Source organism: Penicillium crustosum (genome assembly GCF_028827405.1).
Source record: "Penicillium crustosum strain IBT 35664 chromosome Unknown utg000003l_segment0_segment0, whole genome shotgun sequence".
NCBI lineage: Eukaryota > Fungi > Ascomycota > Eurotiomycetes > Eurotiales > Aspergillaceae > Penicillium > Penicillium crustosum.
Window position 1 is genome coordinate 3,121,454 of NW_026623124.1, and position 17,199 is coordinate 3,138,652.

Sequence of the window (17,199 nt, forward strand, 5' to 3'; positions counted from 1 at the left end):
TATATTAGGTCCTAACATCCGCTAGGGTTAGGGACCACACTTGCTAACTCTGAGCTCGTGATGATATCTACTGTGAGCCTAGGTATGAGCGCCCTCATTAAAGCGGTGGCAGCCCAAATAGGGAAACCCCCGGTACACATAGTTAGATTTATAACAAAGAAATGAGATCCATATCACCCGCGACCACTTCTAGTCTGTAATGCAGCGAAGTCAACAGCTACTCAATCGGGATAATAGATATAATGGCGAAAGGACGAACCTACCTGTCTAAGAGCCAGTCTCCTCTCCGAAGCTCGTCTTTTCCATCCTTTCATGCCGATAGTTATGAAAATAACACCGTTCCAGAACCCACGCAGGGATCCCAACGTACTCACAGAGAGCAGAAGTGAATAGTTCCCATGCTTATGATGCACGAATTCCGATATACGGTTGATGGTAGGTGCAATCCAAGTTGCTAACATGGCAAGGAAGAAAAGCGACGGCATGATCACGTATTGCCTCAGCGACACACGTCTCTGTTTTGGGGTTTGATACGTTGTTGTAGATTTTCTGGATGGAGTTGGATGTTGGGATGTATGTTGTTCCATGTCATCGCTTGCTATAGTAGATTCTGGGGTGAAAGGAGGTTTTCTCCGGGAATTTGCTTCCTCGGTGGTTGTGACGCTGGTGGTGGAATTACCAGAGGTTAGGGCGATATGATCGTCAGTGCTCAATTTGAACTCGTCGCGGACTCTGGTTATCTCGATTCCGATGAGACAATATAGTATTAGGACGATGACTATTATCAGCCTGTTGTGTAACCATTAGAAGAGTAGTTGAAAACGGCAATAGAAGTATACGCACCATACAGGTGCATAATAGAAGACTATGCGAAGGAGCATCCAACTGCGAGATATTGAGCACCAGATCTATGAGAGTTCAGTTAGCCTCAAGACATGTTTAGTTTCAAGTCGATTAAGAGTACTCACGGTCTCGTCGCCATATATAGGACCTTTATGGTCACGAATGAAAAGGAAAACAAAGGCAGGAATGAACGAGAGAATAGTAATAACACCAATGTATTTGATTTCGAGCTTGCGCAAAGATTGGGTATCAAAATGATAAAAGACAACCAAGTATGTATCCAAGGCCATTGCGAATGTCCAGAGCACATCAGCTACTGGAAACCTATTTTTGTATTGTCAGTATATTGCCTTGCGAACAACATTCGACGAATCCCTGCCAATGCCAAGAACGTACATTTGCAGAGCAAAGCCTTGGAATTGACATAGCGATGAAGTATTTCCCGCCGCAGGTCCACTAGTGGATATCATCGTAGCGACAGAATCGAACAGGTTATAGAAAGAATTGATAAATATTATACGATGAATAGGACTCCGAAAGTGCCGCGAAAGCGCAAAGGCGCCGATTATTGTGAATGAACCTAGAATGGAGAGGACTGAAGAGACTCGCCCTGCAATGGCGATCCCCTTGAGCTCCTCAGGAGAATGCGACATGGCGGTCTCAGACCATAACGAGAGAGATAGTTACAAGAATTGCCAACTCGCATCCTATTTGAATAAATTACGATCGAGATAGAGTTTGCAATATCACGTTGCGATGAGTATTCTTCGGCCCGAATGACGTGCTTTCACATATTAAAGATGAGACTCGCAACGAATGATCAATTGCATTTAATTTCAAATGGGGTTAACAATCCGATTCATCAAAAAGAAGAAAAGAAAAAAAAGGCCATATAACAAAATTGCGCTATTTACAGAACTTTTTGTTCTAAATAGCCTCATCGTTCTTAATAATGGCGATGGAACCTCACGTCTAGAACAACGTGATGGCTCAGACCATGGCATTTTCAACCAATCATGATCGAGTTTACAGGGATCAAGCAATTTGTGCGCCATATAAACAAATTAATGGCGAGCTGGTGTACCTGAATTTCAACAAACGCTCTTACCGCGAGTCTGGCTTTGCCTCCATGTACAGAGTAGTTCGCAGTAGTTCGCTAGTTCGCACAATTGGATGGAGCCCTAAGCATGCACTCAGATCATCAAATCTTATTCGAGATGACATTGGGGCTGTGTCAGTCTAATGGATACCGCACATATATTGAACTATAACTCCATGAGAGAATTGTGTCGGCTGATTCCGAAACGTGTGACTGCTTCCCCTTTTCGTCCGATCGATCGATGTTTTGGACCCACCGACCAAGCAGGGGCCGAACACCTTTGGTGCCTGATTTTGGCCTTGTTTTTGAACTGTATACCGGTATAAATTTATATATATATCTGTTCTTCCGGGTTAATGTCTTGAAATCAGTACACAGTGAACACAGTAACTAGTTCCCAGAGCTTGGATGAAAATATACTAAGTAGCATCCCATGAATTCTACCCAAATCTGTATTTTTTTCACTTTCTATGCTATATCTCGGGAATCTAAAGAAAGGAGGCTACATGTCTTAACGTATCTTGGAAACTCTTGTTCACAGAGAAGATCAGCTGTAAATTCCATTAACAAAGGTAGCAGTTTGGTCACTTTGAGGATGATTATAGTGTAGACCTTGTCTGATCACAAAGACGCCCAAAGAGAGACCCATGGTTTCCAATTAGCACAGCCGGAGTGTCATACTCGACAACTCTGCCTTCATCAATAACAGCAATTCGATCAAAGTCCAAAAGAGTATGAGCTCGATGTGCGACTGAAATGATGGTACACCCCGAAAACTCCTGTCGAATAACCTGTTGCATCAGTTGATCAGTCCTATCATCCACACGGCTTGTAGCTTCATCCAGAAGCAAGATTTTCTGTTTCATGGTAATAGCCCGTGCTAGACAGACGAGCTGGCGTTGACCTGCGGATAAGGGGAGATCATCTATCTGCGCATCTAGACCCCCATGTGCCATCACATGCTCTCTTAGCTTCACCTTCTCCAGAGCTCGCAGCACTCTGGCGTCATCAATGACTTTGAAGGCTGTAATATTCTCCCTGATAGTACCTGGAAACAAAACCGGTTCTTGGGGTATAACGGTAATTTTGCAGCGAATCGCATCGCGAGGGCAGGACTGTAGACTAATGCCGTCGATGATGACATCTCCGCTCTGTATCTCAACCATGCGGAGAAGAACGAGGATAAGAGAGCTTTTGCCACTGCCCGTGCGTCCACAAATTCCGAGCTTGGATCCCGGGGGAATGTTTAATGTGATGTGTCGAAGGATAGGAGATCCGAGTGGCTCGTATGACAAGTCGGCATCTTGAAAGATTATGGAACCCTCCGATGGCCATGTAACAGGAGGATCCTGATTCTCCAAAGGGAGATCTTCAGTGGGCACCTTCTCAAAGCTCCGAACTCGACTGATAGCACCTATACTGGTCTCCATCAAGGTCCAAAAATTGATGAGCTCGGCAAGCTGTTGATTAAATGTGATCAATGAGATAAGGGAAACCCCGATTGGCCCAATGTTAGGGACGAAAACAGAGAAAACGGCCAACATGACCGCAATGCCCGCGACAACGAGATCCAGAACCATGGTCAGCCAGCGTTGAACAACAAACAAGAAATAGTAAGGCTTCTGGGATTCCTGGAGTAATTTTTTGTGCTCATCCTGGAAGTTGCGCTGCCAGCCAAAAGCGCGGATAGTGATGATACCATTGAGTGTCTCAGTGAACTGGGTGTATAAGGGTGACTTCGATTCTAAATCCAGATGGCGGAGCTGCCGCGATGTGCGAAGGTAAAACTTTTGGATCCAGTAGATGGCAAACACCGAAAGTGGAATCAGTGGAGCCATAAACTTTGCTCCCACGCAGATGAACACGGCACTCATAACGCACTGTAGAAAGTTATTAGAGGTTTTCAGAAATTCAGCTGGAAGTGATCGGTCAATCAAATTCATGTCTTGGCTGAAGCGATTGAGAATAACGCCAGAATCAGTTGACGTGAGCCAATATAGTGGTGCTTTCTTAACTTTGTTGACCAGATACTCATGGAGGTTGCACGATGATGTGGGAACAATGCGGCAAAATACCAACCACATGCAGAAAGCCCAGATCCCAGCTCCAGCTGTGGCCAATATTGCATAGATACTGACATACTGTGACAACTGTCCAAATGGCTTTCGTGAATTTTCCTCCGCCCACCACTGGACCCATAGATCTAAAGCTTCATGTCAGTATTATAAAGTATAGTAGAATCGCTTGGGATACACTTACTAGTAAATTGTGAACAAAACACGCCGATAATCAGGGCCCCAGCGTAGAGAATCATTGAGCCTCGGCCAGATGCTCGGAAGTAGTAGACGTAGTCACTTAAATCCCCTTGTTTTCTCGAGGATTTCTCCTCTGATCCTGCTCTGTTTGTGAAAGTGGTAGTAGTCTGTAATTGCTCTGGGGCTCTATGAGAGAGAACTGAGTATTCCGTTGCAACGTTGGGCAAGCCAGCTTTGAATGTCTGGAGCTCTAGAGGGGGTCCCTGCTCCCGGATCCTTCCCTCATCAAAGACAACGGCATTATCAGCGTCGGCAAGGTATGTCCAATCATGTGTCGCTAAGATCGCGGCGGTTCCGTTGCGACGCAAGATACCCTGCGGTCCAAAGACACGAGTGAAGACCTGAGCAGAGGTAGAGGCATCAAGGGCACTAAGGGAATCATCGAAGACGGCTAGCTTTGTTCGAGCATAAACCGCACGTGCAATGGCAATCCGCTGCCGTTGTCCACCGCTCAGTGAAAGGCCGTTACTACCAATGACTGTGTGGTCTTTTTGAGAGAGATAATCAATATCATAATCCAGAGCAGTCGAGAATATCACAGTGCGATACCACTCCTCGTCATAAGGAAGTGGGTGACAAATGTTGTCACGAATAGATCGGTTGCGGATCCATGTCTTTGTATCGCAGAATGCAATTTTGGCAGCTGTCACATGAATAAAGCCCTCCAAACAAGGCACCTCCCCCAGGATTGCTTTTAGAAGAGTGCTTTTTCCTGAGCCAACTGGCCCCACAAGAACGGTCAAAGAAGCAGGGAGTATATTGATATTCACATTGGATAGCGTGGCTGGTGATTGGCGTTGCCACCCAAAGTCAGCTTGATGAGTATGAACGAGGTGGGCAGCCTGAGCATCTTGTGTTGAGGCGTTGTTTGTTCGAGTTTCCAGAGAGATTCCAAATTCGGATTCCTCGACCGGGCTAGGCGCTACCAAATGCTGCGGGTCTGGAGTAACGCGATCGTCAAGTTTCGACTCAGCCAAAAGGTATGCCTGAATTCTTTGAAAGCACTCTAGAGCCTCAGTTACTTTCGGCCCCGAATAAATAAGGTTTGATAATGGACTGCTCAACAGAGAAATAATAGAGAGGGTGGTGAAAGTTGCAGATGCGGTCAAGGGGCCGCGGCCGGTGTGAAGCGCGATGCCGGTATAGACGCTCAGGGTAAGCACTGGGCTTAAGTTTGTAATTGTGCCGGCTGCATGCATGTATTAGTACGCTGGTCTAAGCCCATAAATGTATCATTAGACTGGCTTACCAAGTAAGTTCATCTTGACCATCATGTGGCGAAATCTTTTTTGTTGGCTGAGCTCATTGATTCTGGATTGCTGCAATATCAAGGAGAGGCTATCCTGGAGACCGAGCATTTTGATGGTTGCACTAGCATTGAGATAGGTGGATGCAAATGCCACTCTTTGGCGCACAGCTTGCATCCATGATTTTTGTCTGCCAGGTGTTGACTTTGATAGAAAATGCGTGGAAACAAAAGCTATCACAGTAACAAATGCAGGAATCACCGCTGCCCAAGCAACCTGGCGCTGCAACAGAAATAACGCAATACCAGTTTCAATAGGGCTTGCCCAAACTTCGTGCATGTTCTGAACTCCAAATGCGATATTATCGACATCATTGCTCATGAGAGTTAGAGCCGCCGTGTCGCTATATTCATCGAATTTCAAGTTTAAGGTTTTCTCGAAGATTGAGGATACAATGGCTCCTCTGATCTTCGTAATTAGCCGGAAGTTGTGATGTTGGTAAAGACAGTTGAAGACCTGCAAAATGTATGTTAGAGACTAGCACGGTTTAAGAGGATTGCCGATACTGACCCCATTAAGCAAGAATACCAAAGCAAATGCACCTATCAAGCCGTAACCATCGTTTTTGTTTGGTTCACTTACCTGAACATAGTTGGTCAAGGCCATAATGAGGAATGGCTGAGCATACGTCAGCCCAATGACTGCTAGCCTCGCCACGAATGCCCATATAACCGAGGACTTAAACGTCCACATGGTGGAGTAGGCCAAGTTATTGTGTGAAGTTCTAGAGGCTTTCATAACCGTCAGACCATGCTAGAACCCATGTTGTTGGATGTGACTCACTTCGCTTCCATCGCATGGCGAGTCGACGATGCAGTACATCTACCGACATGGTTCGGTCCAGATGCGGTAAATCTTCCACAGACAATACATTCTTGAACCCAAGATAGAGATAAGAGTTGATCCACCAAAAAAAGGTGCGGCTGTATAAGCCATGGATCTCCTCCTCTCCATACCGTTCTCTCGGATTCAGGAAAGATTTCCGCTTTGACTGTGCTTCCAGGTAAAACCATATAATCTTCAATGTCATGCTTGCTGTATAGATCCCAGCAATGGCCATATTGGATGCAAACCACAGGCTTCTAACACGGACAATGTCAAATAGAAGAGACACAGACAAGGCAATGTTGAGGAGGTGAGATGGGTGTACAGAAAAGACATGCTCCCAATGCGACAAGAAGAGAAGGCCGACCGAAGAAAGGAAAGCCAAAGCAGCGGCTGCTAAAGAGGCCCTTGTTTTTGGCGCATGGGGGAGAAACCACACGACAAATAGAGAGAGCTGAGTTGCCCCAAAAGCCTGACCAAATATCTACGCGAAATACAGCTGTCAAAATCAAAACGCACTCGTAAAGAATAGGACAAACAAACATACCAGTTTCGCCCAGTAGAGCCAACTCTGTGACACTTTGCGAAGTCGTGACTATCGCAGTTGGTTGTAACGAATAGGGAGCGCTAACAACAGAAGAACAGAAGGCACAATGGAGAAGAAGCACTCTTCGAAGAAAAGCGTGAAGTCAAAGCCCCCTCGACAATGATTGACCTTGGGGCCGAAGGCATCATCCCCACAGGCGGTAATATTCTCCATCTGGCTGAAGGACATTCTGTGCACCAGGACGCCTATGGGGAAAACAAAAGAGTGTCCTTCAAAGGGGAAAGGGATCGAAGCTTTTTGGGCTGGGGGATAAGCGGGGCGATCACGGGCATCCTTATCATCTATATAAAGTACATTAAACCCATTTCTTGTTCCACATACGGAGTACAGGCTACCGGAATATTGTTAGCTCAAATAGTATGGTGTACTGTGTAGTATTTTTGGCCGTATGCTATCGGAACTCCGTTTGGACTCCTGCTACACTCCAGGAATGAGGCAGGGATCTGTATCATGAACCAATAATAGTTAAAAGCTTAGCTTAATATTATTGTTAAGCGTGTTACTGGTAATAACGCCAAGTAATATAAACCTCTCTAGGATTACTTTCTGTCAAAGGTGTAGTTTAGGGTCAACATCCTTCCTATACTCTACGCCTTAATGGTATTCTAGAAATGAAGAATAGGTACTTTTGCTTTATAAAGATAATGCCTGGGCGCACTTTCTTCTGCTCAGCGAAAAGACCATTATGTCACGGCGAGAGCTCTAACACTCCCAAGTCGAAAGATCCAGTTCTTTTGAGAAAGCTTGGTCTAGTATGGGTACGGGTATGTCGGCTACTCTAAAGCTTTGATTGGTTTTACACATACAGGGGCTGCATTGATTGAGCACGAACATAACATGATGTGAAGTACATATGGAAGGTAAAAGCCGTGGCACGAGCTGATTGCAAGGGGGACCTATGAAAAGCCATTAGTATAACTTACGTTTTTGTCTATGCAGTATTATCCCGCAGCATTTTAAAGCCGAAAATAAACGCTGATGAGACAAATAGAGAAACTTCCCACGAGCGCCAGCTCCTTGCCGACACCTAATTTTCCCTCTTCGGTCCTTATCTCTTAATGGGTGCTGACGCAGACAGATCGTTGATAGGCCACAAAGGGACAGGGGTCTGCATGTTCATGACTCAGTACTCCATAGAATGGGGCCCAGAAAGGGTTGCGGGCTGAATATTAGCGACGCGGTACCATCCATCTCAAAACCAGGCACTGCCTCGTACACAGAAAGTAAAATATATAATAAAAACTACACTAAGTTATATCCACTGAAGAGATCGTATATGTACCTCTAAATTGGTTGAGCTAAGTGGACCCTCTGTTTGCCCTTGTCCCCCTTTTTTTCTATTTTAAACGCCCAATATGGCAAAGGATCTTCGATAAAAAGGTACCCCGGCTAGGTGAAATAGGTGAAATAGATGTGTCGGGCTAAATTATGCAGCTAGAGATGATCTGAGCCTCCACCGCGAGGTCTGGGCGTATTAATATGAGATCCTTATTTTGGGGCCAGGTTGATCAACGATCCAATTCTATCCTTGTTTTCTCAAGCTGTGCAACTAAAACGATGCCCCCCCGTGCAATCTGATTTTGGATAAGCTAGCCAATCCAGGCGACATTCCATTGAAATATGACCAACCTAGCATCAACCCATCGGAGCCAGGGCCAGTAGAAGAAGAGGGGCTTCTTTAAGTACAGGTGATGGAGATTCGCAGGACAAAGTTCGGCAAGGATCATCCCGACACGGTTTCGAGTATAGCCAATCTCGCTTTAACTTAGAAGCTGTTAGGCTACTGTACCCTAGCTATTATTTTACTGTGATGCTCCCTAGCCAAGCTGAAGCGACTACTTGATATGAACCATCCGTACACGTTATGTTTCTAAACCGTTGCTCTACCTGATATATGCTAACTTCCCGGGCCGATTTTTACAATTTAAATTAACCTAGAGCGCACCATGCGAACTAATTTAACCTCGCCACTTCGGTGGGCATGAATGGGCGAGTTAAGGCATATGGAACGCTAGCATTCTTGGCGGGAGTATTACAAGATATGTATTTGTAGCATCTCCTAGCACCTGATATTAGCTTTCAATACGACCCAATGCTTGAACTTCGGCTAAATGGGAGTCGGATTAGCGTGTTTCGGAATAAGGTTCGAGAAAGGTTATTTCATAGTAAGTTGATCAGTTGAATTTCCGTTCTCTACTCGGCAGATTTGTGGGGGATTTGTTGTGTACCAATCCAAGGTTGTATTAATTAAGTAATTGGTCTGCTAGATTATGTCCGATCTCCAGTCCACGACATTGAAACCATCACCAAACCAACTCAAAGGGCCACGCCCACCAGAAGCAGAGCCCCAGAGGCGAGCAGTGCATTGAATCCAGGGGCCATTGAGCTGGCACCGTTGGAAGAACCTGTTCAATTGACAATTAGTATTCTTATTTTTCCCCATAAACGATTGAGCTAGCAAACACGCGAGAGAAACCTACTTTTCTTAGAGCACTGATCCTGGAGGCTTGAGAGCCGATCCTGGAAGTCTCCGAGGTTGGAAGCAGCGTCCGCCATTTCATCGGTGTCGCAGCCATCTTGGATACATGAGCTCAGGTCGGAGGCTTCGCTCCGGATATCCGACATTGAGCCTGTAACACCACAGAGACAGTCGATACTGGCTGAATCGGCGCTTCCGCACTTGTCCTTGAGACCGGCGGTGTTGTAGAAGTCGTTAAGGCAGGTCTTGATGCATTGGGGCATGTCGCCCACCACGTCGTTCCAGGTTTTGAGATCGGCGACGGCGACAGAGGCCAGAGTCAAGATAGCAAGGGATGAAAAACGCATGATGAAAGATGGGATATATATGAAGCGGAATATTAAAGGAGTGACTGTGGAGGCTGCGGTATGAAATTCTGCAGAAAGAGAGAGAATGGAAAAAGAGTGTGATTGCAGAACCTCATGTGGCCGCGGCGAAGGGTGAGATTATATAGGGGACTTACCTGGTTTCCATTTCTAATTCAAAGGGGCTTTTCTTTAGCTCAACCAAATAAAGTTATTTCGCATCCTCCACGGCTTTACCTAGAAGAGGAAGTGCCAAGAGCAATGGTAACCAGTAAGTTGTTGTGATCCAGTCGAACACGAGATTGGGGTCAAATATACGAGACGTGAACGACTTGGCGCAGGGTCTTATAGTTTAATACGAGCAGTGCAAGGGTACTTATTAAGATGATCGTAGATGCCCGTTAGTACACAAATAGATCTGATCGACTTAGAACCTTTTTTAAGGGACGGAAGAAGCTCGTTCATTTGTGATTTTTTCCCACGACCCTGTCGATCGCAATTTTCGACCCCACTCAGTTTCGTACAGAGCCTCCGTTAGTATGTTCCCGATACGAGCCTGTGGAGCTCCTTATGGGAAATGGATGCGGGCTGTTGATGCCTCGGCTTCTATTAGTATGAATTATGGAAAAGGGTCTCCTTGGGCACTTGAAAGAGTGTGTTGGCATTTGTCAATTTCCGCAAAATAAAGAAAAGTCTAACTTTGCACAGAGGGCAGCATGGTTTCCTCAACCGCAAGAATCCATGCTAGCACAATCATATCCAATGGAGTGTGTCGAAAAGTCTGCAAGACAGAGATTGATTGACCAAGATCAGGGGACGAGTGACTAAGATACTTTTAATACCTCAGTTCATCTTTTGCACTTGTAGGAGTACCGCGAAAGCTCCCGATTTGTCTGACACTTGTCTCAGCTTGGCAAGAGGTTTTCAAACAGAAGATGATATCGGATCCCTGAGATGCTGCATGACTGCGGTGAATGGAATTACTTCAAACGGCTTGCAAGCTGCGGTCCTGAAGTGACTTGGCAAACTCAGATGGTGAAGTCTAAATTCTTCTTGATTGCCAGTCACCGACGGCAGGATAATAATGAAAGAGGCAAAAGAGGCAACGACAACGTCAAAACTCAACTATAGAGTCGATTTAAGAACGAAATAAGCTTGAGTTATACCCGTGGACGCGTCGAATGGCGTGACAAGTTTGGATCTCAATCTCACCATCAGGTGATCTAATACGTGTACAGCTTATAAATCCAGCCTTACAGGCTTACCTGCTTCACTCCATCCTCTAAGCTCTAGACGTAAACTATTTCCCCTCTTTACAGATAACAAAAATCCCTTGTTACCCCTCAAAATGGCCACCCCCACTATTTACCATTATCTCGACATTGGCAGACTAGGCCGCGGAGAGGTCGTGAAGTAAGTCACTACTTCCAACAAATTATAGTTAAACTAACTTTTTGCAGCCTATTTTTAAAGGATGCGGGGTTGGACTACAAAGACATTCGCTACCCTTACGACAACACCTGGGCAGAGACCAGCAAAAAGCTGCGTGAGAGTGGACTTACTAGGACCGGTCAACTACCTACCCTTGAATATGGCGGTTCTGTAATCACCCAGGTACGCTGAATCTTATTTGCATTTCTCGAATCATGGCTGATAGGAGAACAGCACATTCCAATCCTGCGTTATCTTTCGCGCGATCTCGGCGCTTACGATGGTGACACCAACTGGGAGAAATACCTGGTTGATGCGGTGGCAGATATCTACATTGACTGGAGGGTATGTGACCAATGAATAAAGTCCCCTCTCTGTCAGACTAGGAGATCTTACTTACACAGCATACAGTCTCAATGGGTAGCCAACTTGAAAGGAGCAACCGAGTCCTACAAGAAGGAGTGTGCACCCAACTACTATGATCTCGTCGCTCAGTATTACTCCGATGTCGAGGGACCTTACCTCCTTGGTGATAAGATCACCTATGCCGATTTTGCTGTTTATCAGTCTATTGACAACGATATAAGAACGGGTACCATTCCGGTGAGTGCTATTTGTACCCCATTTCAAGTATATTTTATGCTCACCACTTCTTTAGGATACTCTTCCTCCAGCTCTTGCTAAATTTGTGGAGGCCTTTGAAGCGCGGCCAAATATTTCTGCGTACATTGAGCAGACCCGGCACGCGAAAGCATAGATTGTGTGTTATTCTCTCTCATATAGTTAAAGAAGCATTCATCATCCAAACTGTGTAATATGTCTGAAGTAGGTCTCTAACACCTTCTCAAGGTTACTCTAGATTTATTGGGGTATTGGTTGTCCCCGACATTTAACCGCAAGGAATAATCTGTAGTCTAGGGCGGTAACAGGTGACAACGCGCATACACAAGTACAAGAGAGATCAAAATATTTAACACGATTATGGATTATTGTAAACTACACTACACAGGCAAACAACAAAACAAAACACTTCAAATTCCTTGGTCCCGGCCAATGGCATTAGACAAGGAGCCGGTTCCATAGGAAACCAATGTGGTCGCAACATGAGGGAAGGAAATGAAAGGAAACGATATACACAGCGCTGGACAAACGGAGGGAAACTTCGATGCAAAGGACACCACTGGTAGATTGATGATCAAGTCCAGGGCTTCCATCAAGGAATGAGAGACATAGGCGCAAAGGCAAAAGAGTATGTAGGAGATATGTGCAGTGAGAAAGAGAGGGTGTCATAATCAAGTCTTCGAAGTCAAGTGGTCCGCAGCCTAGTATTTAGTTAGTACGATGTGAAGGCAAACCCGAATGCAAAAGAAAACCTACCTTGTCAAGGTTATAGTCATACTTCTCCAAGGCATCGAGAGACTCGTCCCGCGTGAAGCCCATGCCGGTCAGCCGCTGAAGGATCAGGTCATCTTCACCAGTATCGTTGTTCAGAGCCCATCCAGGCTGCTTAGCTTTTGCTCCATTCGAGTCTTCGCCGGTGTCAGGTTTGGAGTTGTCAAGGGGCGCAAAAAGCGCATCCCATTCATGCGCAGCCGGCTTGGATTCTCCCTCTTTGGGTGATGCGACGGGCGGAGCGGTGGATGCATGGACGTTGTTGTCGAAAGCGAAGAACTGAGAGGAGCTGGATTGGTCAACATCGGCACCGGAGACAGCCTGCTGCTTCTGGGACGGGGAGTCGAAAGAGAAATCAAAGTCGGTCGTATTTTTGACCTCGTGACTCTGTGGCTCGTCGTCGTCATCGTCATCGGCTTCGGTTGCCGGCGCGAGATTCATTCCCGCGAAGGCCGCCTCAAAGTCCGGTCCTCCGGCCTTCGCTCCACCGGTCGGGATGGCAGCGTCCGTGACAGAGTCTCGTTGGGTCTCGTTGCTTACAACTGGCGCACCAGTGGAGTGATCCACTGAATGGGGTGCATCCGGTGCAACGGTGGGATCGGTGCGCTCAGGCAAAAGGCCATTGAATTGAGGAGGAAGATGAACGTTATCTTCTTTGGGACCTTCATACTCTGGAGGGCTCGGTAGTGCCCCAGGAGACGGGGCTTTGGCTGAGTTCCCCGGGGCAGGGAAAGCAGCCAGTTGAGCAGCGTCAATAGAATCCTTCTGGGTCTCCTGTTTGGCAACCGGTACGGGAGGCGTGAAATTGTCATCGAACCCAAAAGCATCTTCGTCATCGGAGCTCTCATCGTCGTCATCGTCGTGGTGTAGCTCTTGAATCGGGGGAATTCAGATGGACGGGCAGCCGCAGCTCCATTTGTCTGCTCAGTTCCAGACACGTGCTTCATAGAAGCAAACGCCTCCTCGAAGTCATTACCTTGCTGGGATTCCGATCGTTTGTGTGCCTTGCTGCCAAACAGTTCATCGAAGCTTAGGTCCTTGCTGCCTTCTACCTGGCTCTCATTGGCGACAGGGGATGTTGCAGATTCGGGCAGCTGAGCAGTCGCGGCTGGGGGAGCTGCGGCTGGGGCAATTGCAGCTGGGACCTCAGGGAACCTAGCCGAGGTGTCTGGCCCTTCCTCTTCAAACGGAGACCGAACCGGGGTACCTCCAAAAGTCGAGGTTGGTGCACGACTGTAGTCGCTAGATTCTGCCACTGATTGAGGTCCATAGTCACTGGTACCCCCCTGAGAAAGCGTATCAAATCCAGAGGGTTCAGGGCCGCCAAATCGACTGGCGGGGGGTGAGACCATAGTAGACGAGGTCACAGACTGATTATCGTTGAACTGCAGGAAGTTTGGGGTCAGTTGGCGGGACTGGGTCGCAGGCGGTGGCTCAGAGAAGGGCCCGGCAGGGAATGCGCCAGGCAAAGGGCCAGGAGGCGGAGAGACTGATGGAGTCGGAACAGCAGAGGTAACAGGAGATGTGACCGCAACTTGTGGCGACTCGGAGCGGAACGAAGTTGGTGGTGGCCCGGCAGCAGGGGCAGCTGCGAATGACTGTCCGAAGAGACTATCAAATGCCCTTTGCTGATCATTCGAGACATCAGGCGACCGTGCCTGTTCACTTGAGCTACCTGTTCGGCGGAAGAATGGGTTTGTGTTTTGGCTCGCTGTAGAGTCAGCAGGGCTTACAACCTCAGGCACACTGCCGGCCGGCGTCGCAGACTCATCAGAATACTGTGGAGTCTCACGGGCCAGGCCGTCAATTTCACCCTGGAGCTTGTCCCGTTCACCTTCAACGGTAGCCAATTGCTTTTTGTTAATGGCAACAAGGCCCTTCTGTTGGCGCGCACTAGATCGCGCCTTCTCTAGTGCCGGCTTAAGCTGGGCAACTTCAGCATTGGCCTGGCGGATCTTCTCCTTCAGGCTGGCATTCTCCTGCTCATCGGAAGCCAAAGCGGTCGAAACTTGCGTGTATTGGTTGTGCAGATCCTGGCGGCTGCCGTCCAGCAATGCATATTGCTGCTGCAGTTTCTCTGTCTCTGCTTTGGATGACTTAAGGCGCTCCTCAAGTGCCTTGAAGTTGGTAACCTCTTGCTCGTACATAGAGCGTGCTTGCGCAAGACGTGCCTCAAAGTCACGCTTCTGCTGCGAAGTTTGTGTAATGTTTTGTTCAGCAGAGGTCCTCTTCTCCTGCACAGTGTGCATTTCCTTGGCCAAAGAACCGATCTGGTTAGACAAGTTCGCGAGCTCAGTGGTCTCGTTGGTCAACTTGTTTGATTCTTCGGGGTCATTATCGCCGAGGAGATCATCCGAGGGAGGCGGGGGGGAACGAGCTGCAGTCGGGGTTCCGGCTGACGCACCAGTGATCTGGGGCTGCAAGCTCTGGCCAAATGAAGAAGTTGGAACAAAAGGCTTGAAGGTGTGCGATGCCGTCTGAGGGGAGGCCCTAGAGGAAGGTGATCCTGGGGTCTGGAACACATTATTGGAGCCTCCGGTAGACTGAGGCATCTGAGGCTGGGCAAATGGGGGTGCGGGCGAATCAAGGCCGAACAAATCATCAGCGGCTGTCCGTACAGCTGGGGCGGGTGCCTGGGGAGGTGTGGGGGCCACTATTGGTGCCGGCACTTGGCGGCGCATGTTGGGCGGGATGAGCGCGGGAGGGACCACTTGTGGCAGCGGCTCCTTGCCGCTACGCTGCAATCTTACCAAGTACATAGCGACAGCAAATTCTTCCCGGCTCAACTGGCCATCTGCGTCGATATCTGCAAGGTCCCAGATTTGAGCAAGGGTTTCTTCGGGAAGCTGTGCTTTCATGAAGAAAGAAACAGCCTGGTCTCCAGTGATAAGTCCCAACTTTGCTGTATCAACAGTCTCGAAAATGCTATCAAACTGGGCCTTCTCTTGTGGAGTAATTAGCCAGTCACCTCCAGTGGCCTGGGCGGAAAGAGAGCCTACGAAAGGCGAACGATTGGCTTGGTTCATGGGACTTGTAGTTCGCTGGGGGCCAGTAAATTGCTGGGGAATGGCCGGGATGGGGGGCACATCGGGTCTCGCCCCAAACGACGAACGCGCGGCGGATCCCCTTCGAGCTGCCGCATCGTACAAACCAGGTGGGAGGGTCGCTGGAATGCCGCGCAGAGCACCAGATTTGTATGATGTCAGGAGATGCATGGCAATGGTGAATTCGGTGGCATCCAAGGCACCGCGCTGCTTGGTGTCGGACAGGAACCAAATACGACCCAGAACCTCATTGGGGAGCCGGGCGCGTTCGAATATCTGTTTTGCGATTTCGCCTTTAGATCAATCAGCAAACTTGTTAAATTCGGTGACAGTTTCTCGGCAATGAAGAGCTACCCACCTGAGATCACCCCATTCTTAACGTCCGACTTCTCGAACAGCGAAACAAATTTGTTGGCGTCATCTGGCTGAAGTGGAGGAACACGGATAGGTCCACCCGGTCCAGGTGGAGGGCTTTTGGTTCCCGATTCCGGGATGCTTGCCGTTGTGTCGACCACAATTCCATCAAACCGAGGCAGAGGGCCAGCTATGAAGCAGATGCGGGATTAGCATGGGTTTCATTTCTCTGGGGGAACTTCACTCACATTGTAGAGCCAACTCGTCGGAAGGCGCGCGGCCAGCTTGGGCATGTCCAATTAACCTCAAAACAATACCGAAGCCAGACGGGGTCAGGAGACCCCTGTTCTCTTTATCCGCAATTTGCCATATCTACACCACTAATAATTAGCCGCAAGTCTCATTGTTGAGATCTAACACCAATATTATATCCACATACCAAGCCGAGAGTATCAGGGGATAGGTGAGTCTTCTCGAAGAATGGAACGGCGATTTCACCAGTGATGACGCCGAGGTTGGTGGTATCAGCAGCCTGGAAAAGCTGGAAGAAAACGCGCTTTTCCTCAGGAGTGAGGTGAAGGTTCGGGTGTCGTTGTGCTATAAGATTGTGATCCGTCAGCTCCGCTGGGTTGCGCATAGGAAATGCGGGTGTACAAAGGGGAGGGGTGGTGATGACGGAGGTCGGCGGGCCTTCTCCTTAAGTGCGCCAAAGCTCTCTTGCAATTCATTTTGGGTCTGACAAGGAGTATTAAGTATCACTCACCGGTATCAGCCATTGCTGTGTCCTAGGAGGAGCTTAACTCCCCGCCTTCCAATAAGTTCACAATAGTTGGGGGCCTTGAGGGTCAAGTTGGAGACACGGGATGCTGTCAGCTTAGTCTGAATATGCGACAAGCATGGGTAGAGCGCAGTATTTAACAGAGACGGCAAGGACACGAGATACGAAGAAATCTCGAGCTCCAAGGAGAAAAATAACCTTTCAAGAGGAATGGGGATAGAAAGTGGCTGGAGTCGATGTCGTAAGGAACCAGGCTCCTGGGGTTCCCAAGGCGGTCAGTCAGTCTAGCGCCCATCTCGGTCCCAACACGTTGTCTCGCCTTGAAAGGGGGGATACTAACTACAAAGAACGATTGAAAGATGTTGGAGCTTGGAGACAACT

At 48.0% G+C, this 17,199-nt stretch overlaps 5 protein-coding genes across 5 annotated transcripts; 1 reads left to right on the plus strand and 4 right to left on the minus strand.

Annotated features, from left to right (window-relative positions):
• Window positions 1-221: 221 nt before the first annotated feature.
• On the minus strand, window positions 222-1,496 carry gprI (putative cAMP receptor (Car4); the record flags this gene model as incomplete). Its single annotated transcript, XM_056875993.1, has 4 exons — window positions 222-789; window positions 844-908; window positions 969-1,167; window positions 1,240-1,496. The coding sequence occupies 4 exons, from the start codon at window positions 1,494-1,496 to the stop codon at window positions 222-224; spliced, it is 1,089 nt and encodes a 362-aa protein (XP_056728181.1).
• Window positions 1,497-2,541: 1,045 nt separating this feature from the next.
• Window positions 2,542-7,164, minus strand: N7487_008264 (uncharacterized protein; the record flags this gene model as incomplete). The annotated part of the gene is made up of 7 exons (XM_056875994.1): window positions 2,542-4,145; window positions 4,202-5,446; window positions 5,507-6,020; window positions 6,147-6,295; window positions 6,348-6,873; window positions 6,937-6,984; window positions 7,042-7,164. The coding sequence occupies 7 exons, from the start codon at window positions 7,162-7,164 to the stop codon at window positions 2,542-2,544; spliced, it is 4,209 nt and encodes a 1,402-aa protein (XP_056728182.1).
• Window positions 7,165-9,312: 2,148 nt separating this feature from the next.
• On the minus strand, window positions 9,313-9,822 carry N7487_008265 (uncharacterized protein; the record flags this gene model as incomplete). The annotated part of the gene is made up of 2 exons (XM_056875995.1): window positions 9,313-9,401; window positions 9,477-9,822. The coding sequence occupies 2 exons, from the start codon at window positions 9,820-9,822 to the stop codon at window positions 9,313-9,315; spliced, it is 435 nt and encodes a 144-aa protein (XP_056728183.1).
• A 1,345-nt stretch (window positions 9,823-11,167) lies between these two features.
• N7487_008266 (glutathione S-transferase) lies at window positions 11,168-12,026 on the plus strand (the record flags this gene model as incomplete). The annotated part of the gene is made up of 5 exons (XM_056875996.1): window positions 11,168-11,232; window positions 11,280-11,433; window positions 11,485-11,595; window positions 11,662-11,853; window positions 11,909-12,026. The coding sequence occupies 5 exons, from the start codon at window positions 11,168-11,170 to the stop codon at window positions 12,005-12,007; spliced, it is 621 nt and encodes a 206-aa protein (XP_056728184.1). The 3' UTR covers window positions 12,008-12,026.
• Window positions 12,027-12,542: 516 nt separating this feature from the next.
• Window positions 12,543-16,816, minus strand: N7487_008267 (EF hand domain protein; the record flags this gene model as incomplete). Its single annotated transcript, XM_056875997.1, has 7 exons — window positions 12,543-12,572; window positions 12,628-13,514; window positions 13,619-15,979; window positions 16,045-16,230; window positions 16,289-16,412; window positions 16,480-16,637; window positions 16,804-16,816. The coding sequence occupies 7 exons, from the start codon at window positions 16,814-16,816 to the stop codon at window positions 12,543-12,545; spliced, it is 3,759 nt and encodes a 1,252-aa protein (XP_056728185.1).
• Window positions 16,817-17,199: the final 383 nt, after the last annotated feature.